At 34.4% G+C, this 21,189-nt stretch overlaps 1 protein-coding gene across 17 annotated transcripts in view; it reads right to left on the bottom strand.

Moving 5' to 3' along the window:
- Positions 1-11,808: 11,808 nt before the first annotated feature.
- Positions 11,809-21,189, bottom strand: part of LOC134530966 (protein-L-isoaspartate(D-aspartate) O-methyltransferase) — a 46,007-nt gene continuing 36,626 nt past the window's right edge. For 4 of the 17 annotated variants that reach the window (XM_063366344.1, XM_063366346.1, XM_063366345.1 and 1 more), the window contains exons 7-8: positions 16,762-16,871; positions 11,809-13,367 (exon numbers count right to left, since the gene is read on the bottom strand). In XM_063366344.1, the coding sequence (XP_063222414.1) occupies positions 13,246-13,367; positions 16,762-16,871 (232 nt within the window). In that variant the 3' untranslated portion in view covers positions 11,809-13,245. Of the gene's footprint in view, positions 13,422-16,005; positions 16,877-21,189 lie in introns of those variants that run through there. The other 13 variants (XR_010074901.1, XR_010074902.1, XM_063366352.1 and 10 more) reach the window with 8 other exon arrangements.

The following is a 21,189-nucleotide window of genomic DNA, read 5'->3' as shown; positions in this document are numbered from 1 at the left end:
CGTACACGCACTATAGTTAAAGGTATAATATACAATACCTTTGGCATTTGTACGATAGTTTATATTACGTTGTACGAGAAATGCATACAAAATTCTCTAAAGTAAACAAAAAACAAAGCGCGCCTATATGAAAAAATGCTATGCGAGTTATGCGACGATTAATAATTTTTATTTTTATTTTGTCTGCGCTTGAAACTGTTGAGGCGACGATTATGCGATAAAAGTCGGAATATTACAAGTAATGGAATTTTGTTGTGTTGTTTTGTGAATGGTGTCAAATGGGGGTTAGAAAATTATAAAAACATATATTTTTTTTTTAAACGAACGTTCGGTTTTTCGAAAATATTTTAAGAGGTTTCGAACCGAACCGAACGTAAGGGTTCGGTTCGGTTCGAAATTTTCGAACTTCGGCCAGCACTACAATTTTCAATTACTACCTAAAACTCTTAAAAACCCACTTCGAATCCCACCTCGAATCCTACCTCGGATCCTACGAATCCTCGAATCCATAGGATTCGGTATATTCGACGAATCCAAGATTCGAAAATCCCATCCCTACTTAATACATAACATAATGAAATTACTTGAACACCTGCCAATCATTCTCCAACAAATTTTTCCAACAAGTTGGGAAGTTAGTATTCATAATGAATTTGACCTGCTGAATGACTTAAAGACATGCAAGTATTCCTGTGCACTCTATGACCTGCAAAACCAGTTGACTAACTCTTTAAGTCTAAAAATAAAAATATTCAAAGAAAATAGCCATTTTATTTTATGTTTTTATAATAGCAATTGAAGAATGCCTTAAGTACATAAAAAGTGTTTATTCATGAGACATTTTTTTACAGGATAAGCCAAAAGTTTTCAGTTTGGTACTGCAACACCATTGATTGAAAATTATGAATTCCTTACAGTTTATTTTAATATTAAATAAAATGAAAAACAGAAGAAAAAAAGTTTTAAAACAATAAAAATGTTTTACAGATTTCCCAACCAATTATGTTTGAAGATGTTTTTAATGATCAACTTCTTTCTAAAACAGAGACACATATTTACTCCAGCTTATAAGTACAAGTAGGTAAACATTAAAGTGTTCATAAACACAAATCTTTAAGATGCACTTTATTTGTAACTTATTATGCACAGAAAATGGGGTGCATTTTACATTCATCTGCATCTTACATCTCCCAATGTTGAATCTAAGATAAATTTACTGGGATTTAGAGTTTTATAATATAAATTGGCTTGCATTACTAATGACAAAATGATTATGAAACCAATTAGTATTCAGAAACTACCGTGTTTTATTGCATAATTGTCGTACATTTTATAATAAAATCAAGTTTGAAAAGTAGGGGTGCGACGTTTATGTAAGAGAAAAAAAAATTTGTTAGGTAAAGTTGTTCATAAAAACAAAACCCATACATGGAAAGTAGGTTTATTTAAAAAGTGAAGTATAAAAGAGCATGCGAAACAATTTAAATTACTAAGTCATGCCACAAAAACCTTTTTTCAACTTTAAAGAGAAAAACAAAATCTGTCACCCGAATGCGAGCCTGAACGAACGCATAACTATCGTCATAGTACACACTTACCACAAAAGAGTGTGGGCCATCAGATGTAGTTAACTCGGCACTCGACAGATAGCGCGCGTTGCATGCAATCGGCAAGATATCGATATTCGACTACGTGTGTGCGCTCTATTCGGGAAGCAACATAACCAAACATGAATGATGCCAACTAGTGCTGGCTACATTTTTATAAGCGGTACACCATGCCGACGCAGACAATCAGATAAAGGTTATAACGTTTAAAAAGTCTTTAAAAGAAAATTTACACATCAATAAACTTTGTATTTCCATTAATTAAATAAGTACTAAGTGGTAATGTCCGAATATATATTAAATTTCTACTTTAAAATACATTGCTTTATACGGAAAAAATACCTACACAAAGAGATCGGAATCCAATAGCGGGACCAAAAACATCATGCGACGATTACGCAAGAGGTTTTTTTATCCAAATTTTGACGCCCTAAAATATGGGTGCGTCGTTTGTGCGAGTGCAACGATTATGCAATAAAAGAGGGTATACACATTCTAAAGATCAATGAAATGCAATCAGATAATCTAATGGCAAGTTATAGCCAATTAATAATGTGTATTAATATTTATTCCCACTGCATTATAGGATACTAGCTGCAGTATTCGGCATTGCCCGGGTTGTACACGGCGTAATATACTGTCTGCGAGTTAAAGCAAAATGGATAGCGCTATACGACAGTATGGTGGACAGAGAGAAATAACACACAATATTGCTGTTTGTATTACTGTCGCAAAAGGGGTTCAGATTCTCGATTTAAGTAGATATGTACTTGGCTTTATGCCTAGGGCGCCACTACATGTGTTGTGGGCATGCGGACCCGGCGACTCTACTCTCAGGGCCGTGACTTCGCCCGTGTGCAGCGAGGCCCGTTCCCCCCAGTATCAATAAAAATCGTAATCACGGCCCCTCTCAGCAGGGGTCACGCTATTTATTAACACACTCAATAATGTAGGCTCTCGAAGGCGGCCCACACGCCTCAGTACTCTCTCCGCGTGGCCACGCGCACAAAACACACTGATATATTAATGAAATGAAACTTAAATAAAAACAATCTGCTGCTCGAGGCAAGCCCTGAAGTTAAAGAAGAATGATTTTGTATAGAAAAATAGCCAGATGAATGCGGATCGGTAATCGTCGAGAGCTGCCGATGACGGGAGCGTGAGGCTCCTTCTTCAGGCAGCGACGGCGACCGACTACCTTCCGGCGAGCCCTCGAGAGGCGTGCAACACTCACATCCGGCCAATGGCCATTACCATGTATTTCAATAAAGCGTGCCACCGGAAAAGAAATAAACGTACATAAACCCTTAATTAAATTAGCTTACTGGCTAAAAACAATAAAATTACATAATTAATTTAATATTAAATAAAGTCTGCCTCGGGAATGTTCGTCCACGCTCGGCATCATTCGGGAGCGAAGCACTGACGTCACACCGGTTGGCATGGGCCGACACACACACACATACACTACGGCGGGTGGTTTGAAACACTGGGGTCATAGAGGGTGGTGGTGGGAGGAGGAGCCTGCAAGGGCGAGAAGTGAGGCACATCGGGCTTAGGGAGGGCGTAGCCCCGGTCGACGTCAGTATGTATATGACCTATGATTTCTGTTTATCCATGGCGATCGGTTGAGAAGTTGAGCTGCAGAGCCATCTAGCAGCGAGTTACAAAAAAACAAAAAAGGATAGCATAAAAACAACCTTCTTCATGAAAAAACACTTCAATGTGCAAACTTTCAAGGTGATCTGTCAAACCTGACTCCAAGGCATCAGAGACACTGCTCTTAACTGCTGAGAATATTTTGACAAGAATAAAGAATTCTGCTACTTCCAGAAAAATCAGAAATAACTGATATTAGTGATTTTTTTTTTTTTTTTACAAAAGCCCTAAAGTTGTTCATTATTAGAAGTAGGGCATTAATTTTCTTTAAGCAAAAAATATTTAGTATTAACCTATTCTGTTTTTACTTCTTATTATTCAAATAGGTAATAATGCATGATTTTATTTATTTTTCCTATTACAAACTTAAACACAATGGTGGCAGACAGTCATTGCAAGCCATAACTTCAATTAACACTTTTTAATCTCTACAAGCATAACCATGTTCAGTGCATTTATAATAATATATGTATTGAACAGTGAGAGATAGGGGAACAAAAATAAAATGAATCATTTAAACAATGACAAATAACACTACATATTTTTGTTAAATATTAACAATATAAAATAAATATTGAGGTGGAAAGATCACTACCATTATTATAAATCTGCTCCACAGATAGTATTAAACACATCAGGATTCAAAATATTCATACATGATAGCATCTTTTCAACATAATGGATTAAGCTAAGCCACAATGCTAAAAGAAATTTTTCTAACTCATACAGTAAACTCCTGGTTATTTTGGTTGGAGACTTTTCGTTTATTGGTCATTCCTTAATCGCACACATTTGAAACCTTTAAATTTACATTCTGTCACCATTTATGTTCAATATCATGAGCAGTAATTGCAATGTTTTATTGTACAGTTCAATTCTGACCACACACACACACACAGACTTGGCAGGATTTTTGGTAGAATGTGGACTAGTGCTACTAATTGAATGTTCTACGGCTGCACGTAGGGATGGGTAAATGTCCAAAATTTTATTTATCTGAAATTTTCCTGGAAATTTTCATGGAAACTTTCCAAAAACCGAAAAACATAGGAAATTTTAGGAAACTTTGATGTTGGTTTATAAATAACCATTTCAGAGAATTAGACATGTGACAGTCTCTACTGTATGAAATTTTAATATTGTAAAATACAATATTCATAGTTGCAGTATTAAGAGGACATTAAAATATCTTTCGTTAGCGATGTAGAATTTACTGTGGGTGCTGTTCTAAATTAATTTCAACATTTAGGTGGAATTATTCTTTTTAAAAATACAGTTCACAAATTCATTGCAAGTAGGCCTAATCAGTTTTTAAATCTGAAAATTATTTAATCAGCTGCTTTCAACATTACAAAGAGCTAATGTAGTGGAAGAAAAATTAAGGTAAAGAATACTTAACTGCAGATTTAAAAGAAATGATTCCTTCTGAAAAACAATTACCTGGTCAATAACAGTTAAAATATTTTACATAGATTTGAAAATATTAACACTATATTATTACAATTTATCAACTGATTGGAAATAAAGACAAATAAGCTGTAACAAATAGAACACTAAAAAAAATATTGATCAACAATTAGTTGCATTCATAATAAGAAATCATACATATGTTACAGTTTTAACTGAATTGGAAACAAACATGTCCTTATTTAAGTCATATTGGGTCTTAGAAACCAATGAAATCATCATTGTCCTCATAACTGAAATCACTGTTTTCTTCCTCTTTTGTTTCATTGTTAGAACAAGATGCACTGTCTTCTTTTAAAACGCACTGTGGTAGTTTTTTCTTCTGCTATACTTTCTCACATTTGTCTTACACAATGACAGTAATAGAATCTTTCCTTTCCAATTTTTCAATGTCCTCCAGGATGTGGTGACACAATTTCCAGTTGTGGGCAATGAATGATATTTTACCTGCTCTTTCAGTGGTCAAGCGGTTTCTTAGTTTTGTATGTATACTACAATGTGTACTGAAAGACCTCTCTGTAGCAGCAGAGGTTACTGGCATACCTAAGATTCTGTTTGCAACTTTTGACAGCTGTGTATGACCACACAGACCTTTCCACCAAGTACAGGGTTCAATTTTACCTTTTTCAAGCGCCATCCAAAGAAATTCTTTGGCCCACATACCTTCTCTACTTCGGTACTGAGCTAACTCTGTTAAAACTATACCTTTTTCAATGTGTTCCATATCGGTTGAAATTTTTCATATATACTCAACAGCACTCAACTGTTACAGCTAAAAAAAATTCAATGTTTCCCAATGTTTCCACTTTTTTTCAAAGTTTCCATGAGGTCTGTAAATTTTCCATTTTTGAAAGTTTTCCGCGGGAAATTTCCGACTGGAAACTTTCCACTACCCATCACTAGCTGCACGTCAGAAGCACTGTAATGGAGACCACACGTCTTGAGAGCTGTCAGAGCAGTGATGATGAGCGGGAGAGGTTAGCGGGATGAAAGGGGAAGTAGGGGAAGGAAATAAGCATTAGAGTGGCGCAGCCAAGGTAATTGAAACCTCTCCTTGGGCACGGATGCTATAGCACGTCTAATCTTTAGTTTGCAGCATGTATTTAATTTAATGTTTATATTTTCTCACTCTCTCTTCTCCCTCTCTCCTCTTCTCTCTCTCATGCATGATTTCTGCCATTAGCGCTGTCCTTGGTATGGTGTGCTTTGATGCCAGGAAATGTAAAAAATTTTTTCCCCAATGTATTTGAAACATTGTATTTTTTAAAGTAAAATCTAGAATGAGAATTATTATTATGGAATCACATTTTCCTGTTTCATTTCATCACAAGAATCATTTGATGATATTCTTTTTTTTTATTTCTAAGGAGTCGTAATTGAAGGATGCCATCATGGTTTCAATAGTTTTTGCCCATAATTTAGTTATATCATATAATATTGAATTTATTTTTTTTTTTTTTTGAGCATAGCATACAATTTTATAGAATGCCTTGTTATTAGGTAATAGTGACCCAACGTCTACAAATAGTTTTTCAGTGAAATAATAATTGGTGTTTAGCACTGAATAATTTTTTTCTTTCTTCAAAATGACTACAACTGTAATAATACTTTCAATACAAAATACATTTTTGATCTTAATTTTTTTTAAAAAAAAATAAGAGGTTAGCAAGCTGGGGTAGTATTAATCTGGCAACAGTGGCTGCCATTTGCTTTGTACTGCAATCTAAGCGCGAGACAGACTGTATCCACTCAACATAATTATGTTGACCACATACAGTAAAACCCAGTTGTTACTACCCCATTTATAAAAACCCCTTTTTGAGGAACCATGAAAACTTTGCATTAAAAAGTAAAAAATCTGAGGAAATCAGCAAAAAAATCATTGGCAGCACGTTTATTGCATTTTTCTTGGCGAGCACTGTACTGAATGTGGCACAGTAGACAGCTCTTACACCTGTCTGATCCTATCTTCTCTCCATATCCAGATTATGGTTGTGAGATTCTGTCAGTCAAACATTGTAATATCACTTGCTCTCGTACACGCATCCCTCACTGTTTACTACTGTATTACTTGACACCTAAAAATTTTGTGATCTCGATAAACTTTAAAATTAAGTAATCTGTAATGATTAAAAGTTGGAATGTGATGTTAATTTATTTTACATCTTTAATACAAATTCCCACAAATTATAGCATTTTAAAAAATACGTTTTCACAACTTCCTTGCTAAAGTAACTTCATACTCATTCCACTGTAACTCCAAGCCATTATGACTGCTATCAGCTATGGGAAGAGTTTAGTTGAAAAATTACATGCTCTGTGTCTAGACTGTGTTACTTATGCCACTTCTGATTGCTTCCTGAACTATGAGCATCACATATGAGACATATTTGGAATGCCTGGGGTATAATTGGAGTAGAGAGAGGGGTAAAAGTGAGAAAGATAGAGAAAGTGTGCCCATGCGTGTCCATGTGACCTTCAAACAAAACAAATTTTGTGCAAACCTAACCTTGCCCGCTACTGTGCTACGGCGCTATAATAGGTACAAGTGCAACCAAACCTAGGCCTACCTTCATTTATGAACGTGACATCATAAAGTGATTTTGTCGACAGTGGCGACAGTTTATAGGACAAAATTATGTCACATGACCATTTTATATAAAAAAAAGCTTGGAAAACAGCGTGCACTGTTTTCATTTTGTTTATATCCTGTGTTTACTTCAAATACGGTACCGCATTTGTTTACAAGATACGTCAATGGATTTTCACTGAAGAAAAATTTGTTGCAAAAAGCACATGTATTAATAATCATCACGTTTATCGTGCCCCGTTTATAATAACTCGTATAAACAAGAGATTTCCGTAACCTAAAAATAAAAACACAAAATAATTATATTATAATATTTAGTAAATAACACCAAGCCGTGAAGCGTGAAAATGGCTGAGTGTTAGGCCAGCCAGCTTTCCATTTTGGAACTAAATTTAGCTGTGCTCCGCTATGCAGCGCTGCATGTCAATAATGTTTAAGATAAAATTACTTTCTTTTTGTTTGAATAAAATATTATAATAACATCGCTCATGCATTTTATTTGGCAATCAGTTCCTGATCGCCAAATCAAATGCATGAAATATTTATTTATTAAACATATTGATATTCTTGTATTTGTAACAGTTCCGGGCGAATAATCTTGCAGCGGAAAGTGTATTTACATTGAGAAGTTACGTAACTCGACGTTTGCAACACTGACTAGTGAGAAGCCAAAAACGGCATACGAATTTCGGTAAAAGTAAATACTGATACAAATATTAAGTGGATTTTACATGGAGAAAAAAATCGAACCACGGTAGACCACATAAGCTTAGTTTTTTATATTTAAATAACACAATGATTTGTTAATTAATCATTTAAAATATTTAAATAACATAATGATTTACTAATTAATCATTTAAAATATTTAAATAATGCAGATGCATCTTGGATACACAATTCTTATATCAATGGATGTGATGTAATATATTATTTATCATATTTGATGCAAAAAAATATAAAATTCTGAAACTAGAACTGACTCGACCTCTTCAAAAATTGTGTGGCTCGAACTCGACTCGACTCGAAATATGAATTGCTAAACTCGGCTCGACTCGACGCCAAATAACCTCAACTCGTCCATCTCTAATTATGTTATTAAAATTAGTTTATATTTAATTTTGAAAACTTGTTAATTTCTTGCCGAGTCATCTGAACACATACGTACTTGGTGTGAAAAATGGCCTATTGTGCTTAAGGGCGCGGTTCAAGTCGAAAAAATCGTCACTGTTCCGAAACATTATTTTGCGGTCATGATGTCATTAGGGGTCTCAAAGCGATGTCCCCCACTACTCCGCGCGCTTGTATTTAGGCTAGGGCCGGTCCCAGCGCGGTTCAGTCGCGAGAGAGTCGTCAAGCGGGGAGGTTGTGTCGCTGCTCTGTTTGGCCTTGAAACTGGAGCACGCGAGCTCTGGGAAACCTCCCTTCTCCCCTCATCCATGAGTGCCTAAATCCTGCGCGCAGCGTTGCCAGACTGCTCCCTCCCCTCCCAGGGGCGCGCGGCTGTCTGACGTGTTGGTCTGACCCGGCCGGCTGAACGCGATCCGTATGGTGTGGCGAGGATGCAGCAGCGTTTGGTTAGGGGAGTGGACGGGACAAACAATATATCAAAAGCATTATATGAAAGACACATTATCTTAAACTACGATTATATTCTCACTATCCTTTTATGTTGATTTGCAAGTGACGGTAGACATTATTTCATAGCCAAATATTCGTTGCGACGTCCATTATTTCCCTGCCGCTGTCACTGCTAGTAATTCTATTGGTAAATAACCTTTAAAAATAAACTTCACGAAGGTTGTTAAGTTATAATTACTTTAATTATCCTACAAAAATTTTACATATATTTGGCGGCACATTATATTTAGTGTCATGTCATGAAACAGTACAAAAATGAGTAGAAACTAATAAGTGAATTAAACAGCCTCATAAACATACCTTCTGATACAGTTAGCGGCTACATAAATATTCTATTAGACATGTTTTAACTTGAAATGCCAAAGTGTTCAGTTAGGAATTATTTGAATACTTTGCACCAGTTAAAACTAACTCCCTATTATGGCCTTGACCCCTCTCCCTTTGGTAACTGATATTACCATACTATTACTTATTGAAAGCGTGATCTGCCACGAAGGCAGGTATCGACCCGAGAGGCGTCGGGGAGAGAACCACTGCCCTCCAAGGTTCTCTACGTGACATGTTTCTGCGATGGTTTCGCTATTGCCTTCCGCAGTATGGCGTGAAGAACAAACACCACAACAGCTCTGCCCGAGCCGGGATCCGAGCCCAGGTCCTCGTGCACCGCAAGCCGGCGCCTATCCCACACTGGCCGCTGCCATTCAAGTGTTCACATTTATACAGTTCTGCAACTATTATTAGTATGGTGAAGTTAGAATTATGGATGAAATAAAATTTACAAACAAGAAACGAAGGTCTCAATTATATCCTTCACTTTTTTTTTTTTTTTTTTTAGAAAATTTGTTGATTGCGAAAACAATAAACACTTTGAATATTTCCAGCAACTGCAATTAACTTACGTGAAAAACATAAAACAAACACTATGTTACCTAATTCTATGTTAGCGTAACAATAAGCATAACTAACAAAACTGTTTATAACAGTGATGCAAGTGGCGATTGCTCAACATCTTGAGTGTTTTCGTCATTTGATTTTTCAATTTTCTTATTCCGAAAGTACAATTCTCTTGCAACAGCTTTCTTTGATTTCTTCAACCGGTGATAAGAGCTTTTCTCGTTGCCCATTCTCGTGAAAATGAACTAATTTTTACATTACGTATTAATTAAATCAGAGACTAAATTTGCAAAGCTTGTTTAGTCTCCCTCACAAGGTAACTGTATTCAAAATATGTTATTTAAATATATATATTATAATAATAACTGCAGAATTAAAATTGTGCTAAATATCACATTTACTGCAAAGCAATACGGCAACAGATCTCAAAAAACCTGTTCTTCTCTCTCTGCGAAGACACAAAATTGGACTTGGCAACAATGAGCGCGGCCTTCGCGGTTTGCTACTTGTGGCGCATTCTTTCGGAGCGTTTCGAAGTACATCGGAATGCTGCAGCACGCGGTGCACAAGTATTTCACATGCCATTCAAAATCTATACGGGCTATGTAAACCGCAAGTACCAATTCAAAATCTACGGAATTTCCTCTTTCAACGATGTTAAGTATAATGTGTTTAAAATGTGTTTTTCAATCAAAAAATGTAGTTTTCAAATGTTGATTAAATGCTACTACAGAGAAATAAATTATTTTAAAACTTTAATATAATATTCCATTCAAAGTTTAGGAGCTAATTCCGTACGAAAAAGTGATTATTCTTATAATATAATTTTTTTTTTATAGTTTCATTTGTTGTTTTAAAAGTTTTATTTGAAATTCTCATGTATTACAGCACATATGTTGCATTATAAATAATGGCAATTTTTTCACATTGAAAAAATATTAACCATTGGAACTCCTATTATACTTTTTAAAATAACCTTTATTAATCTATATGTATAAAGTAAGTCCTTGGTTTACGTCGGGGTTACGTTCCTGAAAACCGCGACGTAAATAGAAATGACGCAAAATGAGCCATGTTTCATGCCACCGGCCGGCCACGGCCCAAGGTCGGCCGGAAGCGCTAGCATACAGACGTGACAACGGGCAATTTTATCAGCAAATGACAACCGACAGCGTGGGAAACAAGTCCAACTAGTACTTCTCAGCTTTGTAGAATGGTTATTTAACCAGCTGCTTTATTACCTTTATTGATTGAAATATAAAAACAGATATATAGTACATACTGTACGTAAGAGCAGGAAGCGTCCCTCATGATGTATGATAAGGCGGTGAACGTGTAGCTTACACTACATAGCATAAATTAACTACCGAAGGAAACAAAGAATTATAAACGAATTATATACGGTGTTTTGGTTAAAATAAAGATTTACGGTCATCATTGTAAACGACGTTATTGTGAATCGGCGACAACTTAAATTGAAACATGAGTACTCAAACATTAGCGACGTTAATCCGAAACGACGTAAATCGGTACAACGTAAATAGAGGACTTACTGTACATGAATAACTTTTCCAGTAATCATATTTTAATGCCAGAAATTACAGCTATAAATGGTGCCAAATTGAAAATTTTGTTCAACCGCGCCCTTAATGAGTGATGGAGGCAAAGTGTTAAGTGTACAAAAATCACCCTTGATGTATTAAGAACAGTTGATGTGTAAACCGGCCATGCAGAGTAACTACTATTTGGTTTCATAGAGCTCCAACAACTATTATGCTCTGCTGGTCCGGTCCATTCCAAGCAAAGTGTTCCCATCAAATTATGAAGCCTAGCTTGCAAAACTTTGGCCTGCAAAAAGAATACCTTTTTTAACTGTGATTACAATATAGGTAAAATGGATTTTTACATGTATGGAAGCAAATGAAAATTAAAGAGATATATAGGGACACAACATTTGGTCATTTAATGTAGTTTAATAAATCCATTTACAATACAAGTTTTGAAAATGTGCTAAAGGTTTAAAAAAAACCTGTCAATATTGGATTAATTCAGATTTTTAGTGATAAATTATCCATTTGGGTATCCTGCAGTATCATAAAGACAAATAATTGAGAATTTGATGTTTACATCCAAAGATAATATGAACGAAAATAGACTAGACTTTTAAAATGTACTATCATGAATCACTTATTTTCAATATTCTTTACTAAACACACTATTAACAGATAAACATTAAAGTTTTCAAAATAAGCACATATGTAATTGAGCTGTACTAACTCCGAGTATAAACAAGAACATATAGTATGTTTAATGTTGAAGACCACACTAAAAATAAAACCATAAATAATGCTGTAATATCGAAAACTAAATGTCTATCAGAAAACATTTAAATATGGCAAAAAAAAATTTACTTAGCTTAACTTAAAAAGAGTGAATTAAAGAATTACATAATTGTAAAGTTTGACTATTCATACTAGACAGCTTAGTCAAACTGTTCACCTACTTATATCTTCTACAAAAAAAAAATTATACATAGTTAAATATTTATTTTTGTGCAAAGCATAGAAACTATTACATATACAGTTTATTTATTTATAAAGTACAGAAATTTGTCATTAATTGCAGTGCTTTTATAAATTATAAAAAATATAGTTATCATGAAATTCTAAAAATGGACAACTGGCAATATTGTTTACCAACTGGTTATGTCTTATATTTTAAAACTGTAAACTGGTAATGTTTTAGCCATGTAAAATCTATAAACATTCAAAAATAACTTTCAGTAAATAGAATACTGTTACACTATACAGTGCTGTACAGATGTTTCAAACACTATGTACATTTACAGTTATTATAAATAGTTTTAGCATACTATCATCAAAATAGAGTGAATTTTTTTTTAAATTAAAGAAATGAATAAATATTTGCAAAGAAATAAAATTTATTAAATTTATTCTGTACCTATGTAACAGAACTACTAACACTGTTGAATGAATGTTCAGTTCCAAGACCTTAGAAAACTGATAAATATACGTACAAAAGCTCACTTCAAACATAATCACATTTCTACAATAAATAATAAGTTAACACACAAAACTATACAAACAAGATATCATTTCATATACAAACAAACATAGTTTAAAATGACTGTAATTTCTACCAATGAAAATATAATTCACTTCGGCAAAACTTAAGTAGTTTAATTTACAAAAAAGTTCATGTTTCAATGATCATACATAAAATGTGGTTTCCTGCATACAACATATTAACTAAAAACTTTAACTTCAACTGACTACTTCATAACTTGTTACAGTATCTCAATTGAAAAAAATATATATATATATATTTTTTTATCTTCCAATGAAATAAAGTTCTACAAAGCAATTTCCTTCATTTTCTTTCAGTAAGCGAAATGCAAGTAAAAAGTACCTGCAGAACGACACAACGGAGGGACGAAGACTTGCTAGGGGTGCAAGCAGGCAGAGACGCCTCACGCAACGTCGCAACACCACCTGGCCGACAGCAGAAAAATCAGCATGGCTTAGCTAGCGGGTCACAGGTCACTTCTGCAAGGCAAACATCAAGTTATATTGCAAAATGCAGGGATCGGAACCTGTGCCAAACAGCATGCAACATACAGGATGTGCAACAAGCACTGTCGCTAGCGTCACCACCAACAAGTAGTTGAAAGTTCCAAATGGAAAAAATTACATTAAAATATTAACACAAATGGTTTAAAAATATAAAAAAATGTAGAAAAAAAGAACTGCACGAAGGTGTGCGATTAAGACTGTGAATATCCTTTGTGGATGTTTGCGGAAATTCTAAGTTTGGTGTGGAAATTTTTTATTTCCTACGATATACCTCTTCCAGAAACTTTTAATTAATGGCTCTGGCTATAACTAAAACCGCAAAACTCCTTGTCAACAATTATAACAAATACCGTGTTTTCTCGCATAATCGTCACATATTTTATTCTAAAATCAAGTTTGAAAAGTAGGGGTGCGACATTTATGCAGAAAAAAAAATTTTGTTAGGTAAAGTTATTCATAAAAACAAAAGCAGTTCATGGAAAGTACGTTTATTTAAAAAAAGGTGGAGTATACAAGAGCACGCCAAACCATTTATATTAATAATTCATCAAACAAAAACCTTTCTTCAACTTTAAATAGAAAAACCAAACTGTGACACGAACCCAAGCCACTTGAATCTGTGACGTGAACTAACGCATAACTTGCCACGAAAGAGTGCGGGCCGTCAAATGTAGTTAACTCGGCACCCGACAGAGAGCGTGGTGCACGCAATCGGCGAGATATTAATATTCGACTACGTGCGCGCGCTCTATACGGGAAGCAACATAACCAAACACGAATAATGCCAACTAGCGCTGGCTACATGTTTACAAAGCGGTACACCACGGCGACGCAGACGATCAGAAAAAAGAAATAACGTTTAAAAACCGTTCAAACTTAAGTATCAGGCAGCACAAGAATTCCGTGGAAGGAATTTAGTCATGAAAATAATTGAAATAGTAACAGCACAGATGAACACAGTGGGCTAGCAATGACGAGACAGTTTCAACAATAACAGTATGGTAAATGCAGGCAGACAACAAAACCTGGACAAAGTAGCAAATATATTAAATCAATGATAAAGATAACACAACAACAACTGGCATCTGTGGCATCTGTTCCTGTCATCAGGCAAAAACAGTGCCGAAAAGTCGCAACTGTTTTGTCATAGGAAACCTACTGTGTTTGTAGGTGTTGTCATCATTATGTTGTCCAGGTTTTGTTGTCTGCCTGCATTTAATATTATTGTTGAAACTGTCTCGTCGATTTTATCCCACTGTGTTCGTCTGTGCTGTAACTATTTAATTTTTCCTTCCACAGAATTCTTGTGTTGTCTGTTATTTAAGTTAGAATGTGTTCATCTATGCTGTTGTGTTGTCCATAATACCTGTTTAGGTTCAACATTGTGTTTATCTGTCTGATATCAGCTAATTTAGGCTTGTTATCTGTGGGTCTATGTTTTCATTTTTATTTCTTAATTTGCATTCTTAAATATTTTTCATGACAAACAGTGTAAAACTGCAATGTCGTTTTTGTCCAAAACATTTGTAGCATTGCAGTATACAAGCCTTTTCTACTAATAAAAGTGTTACTAAGAATGGGTTAGGTTGCCAGTATATTTTATTCTGAATTTATAATTATGTTTTTAATTATCATGTTTCTTCTGTCATCCTTTCAACTTTGTTTTGCTACTTATATTTACCTAATATTATGTGTAATGAGTTTTTTCTATTATTTATTTAAATTTGAATATTGTATTATTTTTATATATTACATTTTAATTAGAATGCAGATGTTACATAATGATTCTAGAACAAGGGATTGTACTGTGTCTGGGGTGATATGTAGAAAGAGAGAGGCATAAGAGGCCTGTAAGTGCAAGTGAGAAAGAAACAGTGATTCCCAGTAAGAGAGAGACAAAAGCTGGGATTTCCCACTGGTCGTGGGAACTGAGTGATAAATGCTGTCTCACGATGTGGGAGAGAGAGCAAGGATGTAAAGTCCCTGGCTCTGTGTGTAGAAAACTGTTTTCAAGGTGTGTCATGTATTCATATTGGCTTGTGATGTGTAGTGTGAATGAAGCGGGTGTGTGATTGGTCGGTAAGGTCATGTGACTGCCCTCCCTGCGTGAAGGATACAGTGCCATGATCTCACCAGTCGTCTGTCGATTGCTGCACGTGGAGGGTGCGTTCGGAGGCTTCTCATAAATTATGTAGTAATTGTGGAAGAGAAAATTTAACGTTGGTGGTCAGCTCCCTTGTCGAGCTCTAAGTTACCCTAATTGTTTTTATATTTTCATTCGGCCATTCTAATAAGAAATTGTGACCACCTTCGTCGGTGTTTGGCTCATGGCGAAATTCGGTTTCTCTGGGTGCGGCCCTGTTTGAGGCCGCACTGATCTCGTGTGCTTACAGTAAGATGTTACTGAAGTACTTAAGCTACGTTTGTTTTCTTTAATTTTCATCGCCCGAGCTGCGAGCATTTCTCGACAGGCGGATATACGTGTTGAATGAGTGAACAAAATATTGAAAGTGATTGGATTCAGTTGTTTCTTCTTTCGGACAATAAAACTCTCAAATGAAAGAGGAAGAAAATCTTTTTATTTCATATAACGAACCGTAACAAATTGTATTAAACCTCTTATTAGTATTCACACATATAACCTCATTTTATGTTCCGTTCTGTATCCATCTCAATGTTAAGGTCTATTTTTCTATGCATAAACTTTAAAAGCACATTTCTTTTGTCACAGTGGGCAAAACAATATATTTCCCTCCCTTCACCTATCTCCAATCTATCACAGCTAGTAGTAAGTCCGTGATTTTAATTTGAGAGAGAGCAAATCCGAAGCATAATTTTTTACATCTTCTCTATGTACAAAATTTCCTATAAAATTCCATCCAAATTTTAGATTGCATGTGGATAAGCAAGGCTGTATTACTTCCATCCCCAAAAACAAGTATTCCTGTCTTACACATACAAATAAAATCCTTATCACAACAAAAATGGACAGTATACTACAATACATAAAATAATTGGATATATGTAATTTCTTTTATAAATAACAACATAAAATAGCACAATAATATATAAGGGCTACATAAGGATAAAAAAAATGAAAATGCCTAATTAATGATGAAATAGGTAAATTCAAAAAAAGAAAAACAAAAACAAAAACAAAATGGACTATGAATAAATGCAGAAAAACTGGCACAGACATTGAAAATAGTTAGTGACTGGGAATGGCTTCAAATGAAAGATATATTTTCCTCACAAAGTCTCTTAAAACACTGGAACAGGCCCTGTGCATGAAAGAAAGTTGACAGAAAATTACCAGCCTCAGCCGAAACCCACCGATCAGAAGTGAGCTGGAAGGGAGGATTAAAACTTGTTTTGTTCAACGCCACTTGGCAGCACCACTTGCAGCAAGGACTTGATGGCCGTCTTCTCTGAGCAGCACAAAAAACAAACGCAATTGTTTACCATCAGGACCACAGAGGGAAGGCACTGTCCATAAGGTATCTTTTTTTTTAACTAACCTCTTTATACAATAGTTTAACATTCTGGTTTGTGCTATGTATGTCTGCAAGCAAGTAAATTGTTTCACAATGGGTAATGGAAAACCAAGCTAGATTGCTTTAGCAATGATTTGTCAAAAAAAAAAAAAAAAAAAAAGAATACAACGTAAATAACATTTAGTACCATAGTAATACTATTGTATATTGCAGGAAAGAGTACACTTAAGATAAAGAAACAAAAAAATAATAATAATAATCAAAATCAAGATAATTGTAGTAATATTTAAACAACTGCTCAACATTTGTTCATATCAAAGGTTAAATCAAAATGTTAAATCTATGGTTTTACAGTCCAAAAATTTTAGGACGTCGGACTCTTAATTAGTATTTTGTTACCAACTCAATGCTTGTAAATTAAGTCTTCTTTGGCATTGGAATAGAACCACAGCCTTCGCATTCAATGCTATTAGGAACCCTTCCTTACATAACTGTTGCCATATGCAAATGGATAAAAATTAATATTAATAAAGTGGGAAAATTTTTCTCACCTATATTGTCACTGAAGCTAATTCTTAAGTTTAGTCATGTGCTCATGTCCCTTCCAACAATGCTTTTTTGTGTGCGTCCTCAGGCTTATGTTGGTACCTATATTTTCCTATCACAATATTTGTGAATTTTTGTGTGTAAGATATAAAGGCAAACTCTTTAGCCACTGCCAGTCTACAATCATTGTTTTTCTGAGCAAGAAAGTTAATGTATAGTATAGCATTGTCATTCAGCTCTCTCTCTCTATATGTGTGTGTGTGTGTGTGTGTGTGTGTGTATACATATAATGATGTTAGCTGGCAAGGTGATCAAAAACTTTAATAATAAAAACAAAAAGTTTACTGATTAAAAATAGCAATACAATATGATCAACAGATTTGTTACTTTTCTATTTAATTTTACCCATAGGTGTTTTTCTAGTTTTCGTGACATTTAAGTAGTACATACTTGAAATATTCGTGAGCTAACAATACCATAACACTAAATACTTGATAAGGTATATGACTGAAACAGAAAACTTTTGTGTTAAACTTTGCTATGCTTAAAAGACCAAGCACACCATGGTAAATAAAGCAAACTTGAAAAAAAAAAAAAACATTGATACTCCATGCAAGTAAGACACAAGTATGGTCCCATACAACTATCTTAGTTGTTTTTTAAATGTTCATATGGTGAAAAAATAAAATTTAATGCTATATTAATTTTATAATTATTGCAGTTGTTTAATGAATAATATGTGTTAGTCACAACCATATTTTTTGGCATAGAATAAGACAAAGTTAAAAGTTAACTTTTAAGTAATATAACTAGCACAAGCGTAATAGTATTTTAAAATTTTCAAGTTTGAAATAGACAAAGACCAATAAATTAAACTAAAAAATTGAAATTCTGTGTAGGCTGTATTTTTGACTATAGCTACCAGGGGTTTGTTTCATTAATTTACATTGCGCTGAACAGAATGTTGTGTAAGAAATAAATAAAATAACTTAACAAAATCGATGTTCCTTCACTTTTTGACATGAATTCGATGAACATCTTATTTGATGGTCGGATGGCCATGCAAGAAAAATTTTGACATAAAACTGTGACAAACTCGGCCCATTGCTCACAACCACTGGCTCAACTGACTCCATATCAAAATCTAAATCATCAGAGAGCATATCAAAAATTTTCTGCATTCTCCGTCGCTTCTTGCAAGGTAGCTGGCTGAGGCTCTCTCGAGCGTGAATTTCACGCTTCGTTCTGGGTCTAGTTTTGCCCCACTAGCTCATTCCTCTCTGCTATTTTTTTTGCCTCAATCTATACCTACAACACTTCTCTGAATTTTTAATTGCGCTGCTCGGGTGATTTCGCATGTTTTCTTTCTTTTCTCCAAAAAAACCCGTTTTGCTTAGGAATTTTGCAATTAACAGATCCAAAACCAAAGTTGGTAATTTTATAGTTATTCCACTCAATTGGCACCACTCAGTGCTCACTAACAAGCAACTTAAAGCTTAAATCACACTATTTGGTCTATAACTTCAAGAGTTACAGCAGTCACAAACAAATTATACGCTCCTCACCAACGCTCATTAAGTCATCACTGCAAATGTTAACCAGGTGAGTCATACGTAACGACCATGAGCAAAGTCTGCTCTATTAAGCTATATTTACTTCAACTCTGTAGCTTTAATACTTTACGAGTTTTAAGTGGTGTCGAATCCTCAGCCAAAGTGACACCCAAACCATGATTACAGACATTCATATTCCCATCGGAAATTGATGTTGAAATAATACTGCTTAGATTTTACTTTGTGTATCGTACTCTCGTTTCTCTGCCTGGTTAATACCACCACAAAGCACAGTTGCTGACAGACCACCTTTAACTCCCTCCCTCCCATGCAAGCCAGCAAAAGCAAGCAGCTAGGCGAACCATGATTTTGGTCGTGAAACTGAGTTTGGGAACGGGCCCGCACGTGAATTATTTTTTCTGCAGGCGGCCAAAAAAAATATTACAGTGTCTTATTGAAGATGTTCTGGATACAAGTTCCAGTGATGTATGTAACTTAATATTTTTTGATGGGCACGAAAAACAATAATGGGCTGTCAACAATTTCCAAAAAATACAAGTCACAAATCTTACAACCTACGTATATTTTTTTACATTATTGTTGTGCTTACATTGGCGTGGAATGCAAATAAACAAAACCGATTACTAACAGCACTGCACAGGGTAAATGGATGCAACTCTCACTTTTTCAAAATAAACAAAACAGTTATGAGTATATTGCTTAAAAAATTCAGGTAAAACATCTTTGCTTATGGATTAGATGTGAAAAAGTAATAAGTCATGATATTGATAATGCATGAGTCTGCAAATACCTTGTGAACCAATTTCACGACGGTTTGGGACCATTTCATTGAAATTGTTTTCAATATTTTTATATCACAGGGTCCATTTTTTTTTTCACACAAGCAAAATTAAACTTAACATGTATTAAATCAAATTATGTATTAAGAAGACTGATACAAGTTAATTTAGAGACACTAAAAACTGTTTACTATGCCCATTTTCACTTGGAAATGACATTAATGACTTATTATAACATTGAAATTTAGTGTAATGCAGTGCAAATTGAAAAATTATAAAAATACAAAAAAAAGCTATTCCAATAATAACAAATGAGAAAAAACTAATCTAAATGTAAACCAAAATTTAAAAAATTAAAAACATTGACTGTCATAAATGAATACATTCTAAGAATCCTTTTATTCATTCATAAGAATAAAACAATTGAAAACATAGATATTTACATATAGAACACTATAAATTCTAAAAACATGAGGATAACAGAACATAACACCAGGCACTAACTTGTAATCATTTTACCGAGTTTATTGTTATTTTGCCGTACAAATTTAATATAATTTGGTGAATAAGTAATTTGATTTATTTATCTTCTTATTAAATTTCATACTAATGGAAAATATTTTGGTGGTACACTGATGAAGTTGATAACGAGTTAAAAGATGCAAAAAAAAAAAGGGCTAAAAATTGTTATATTTAATTCTTAGTCTTCAATTTTAATTAGTTTCAATATTTTAAGTAATAATAACAAACAGTTTACCAGTATTAAAAAAAATAACAGTAATTCTGGTGGTTGCGAAATGGGAGCTCGTAAAACATGGGCAGCAAAATGCTTTTGCAAGTGCATCGAAATACTGACGAGTAATTTGCAGGCAGGAACTACATATGCCTTAATAAGTGAGCTGTAGGAATCTCATCAAAAATTCTACAAGAAATTTCAAAGAATTTTGCACATCAAGGAAATGAGAAAGTTCAAGCTGGTTTTGCACTGGAATGATGGCTAGTGGCTGTAGAAATGAGTTGGCAGTGAATCAACATGATTTGCTGGGCGTGTTTTTACCTGGTTTGCCTACATATTTGCACGAGCCATGTACATAACAAATTCACGCAAATAGTTCGAAAATGGCATCAGTTCTGCAAGAAAATGTCGCCCCACCCCTACTACGAGACCCATGCTGCATGAAAATTTAATGGCAGTTTTTTCGCGTTGAGATACGCTGCAGTTTAATGCTTTAGAATTTACTGTACATTTTAACTGTTGTGCTGAATTATTTTGGGTTCAATATTTTTGTGCTGTCATCATTTGTGGGTTTTTTTTTTCGTTCTCTTAGTACATTTTTCTTTGTTTTTC

The sequence above is a fragment of the Bacillus rossius genome, chromosome 3 (genome assembly GCF_032445375.1).
Source record: "Bacillus rossius redtenbacheri isolate Brsri chromosome 3, Brsri_v3, whole genome shotgun sequence".
Classification (NCBI taxonomy): Eukaryota; Metazoa; Arthropoda; class Insecta; order Phasmatodea; family Bacillidae; genus Bacillus; species Bacillus rossius.
Note: the sequence above shows the minus strand (reverse complement) of the source record. Positions and strands in the feature narration are given on the sequence as shown.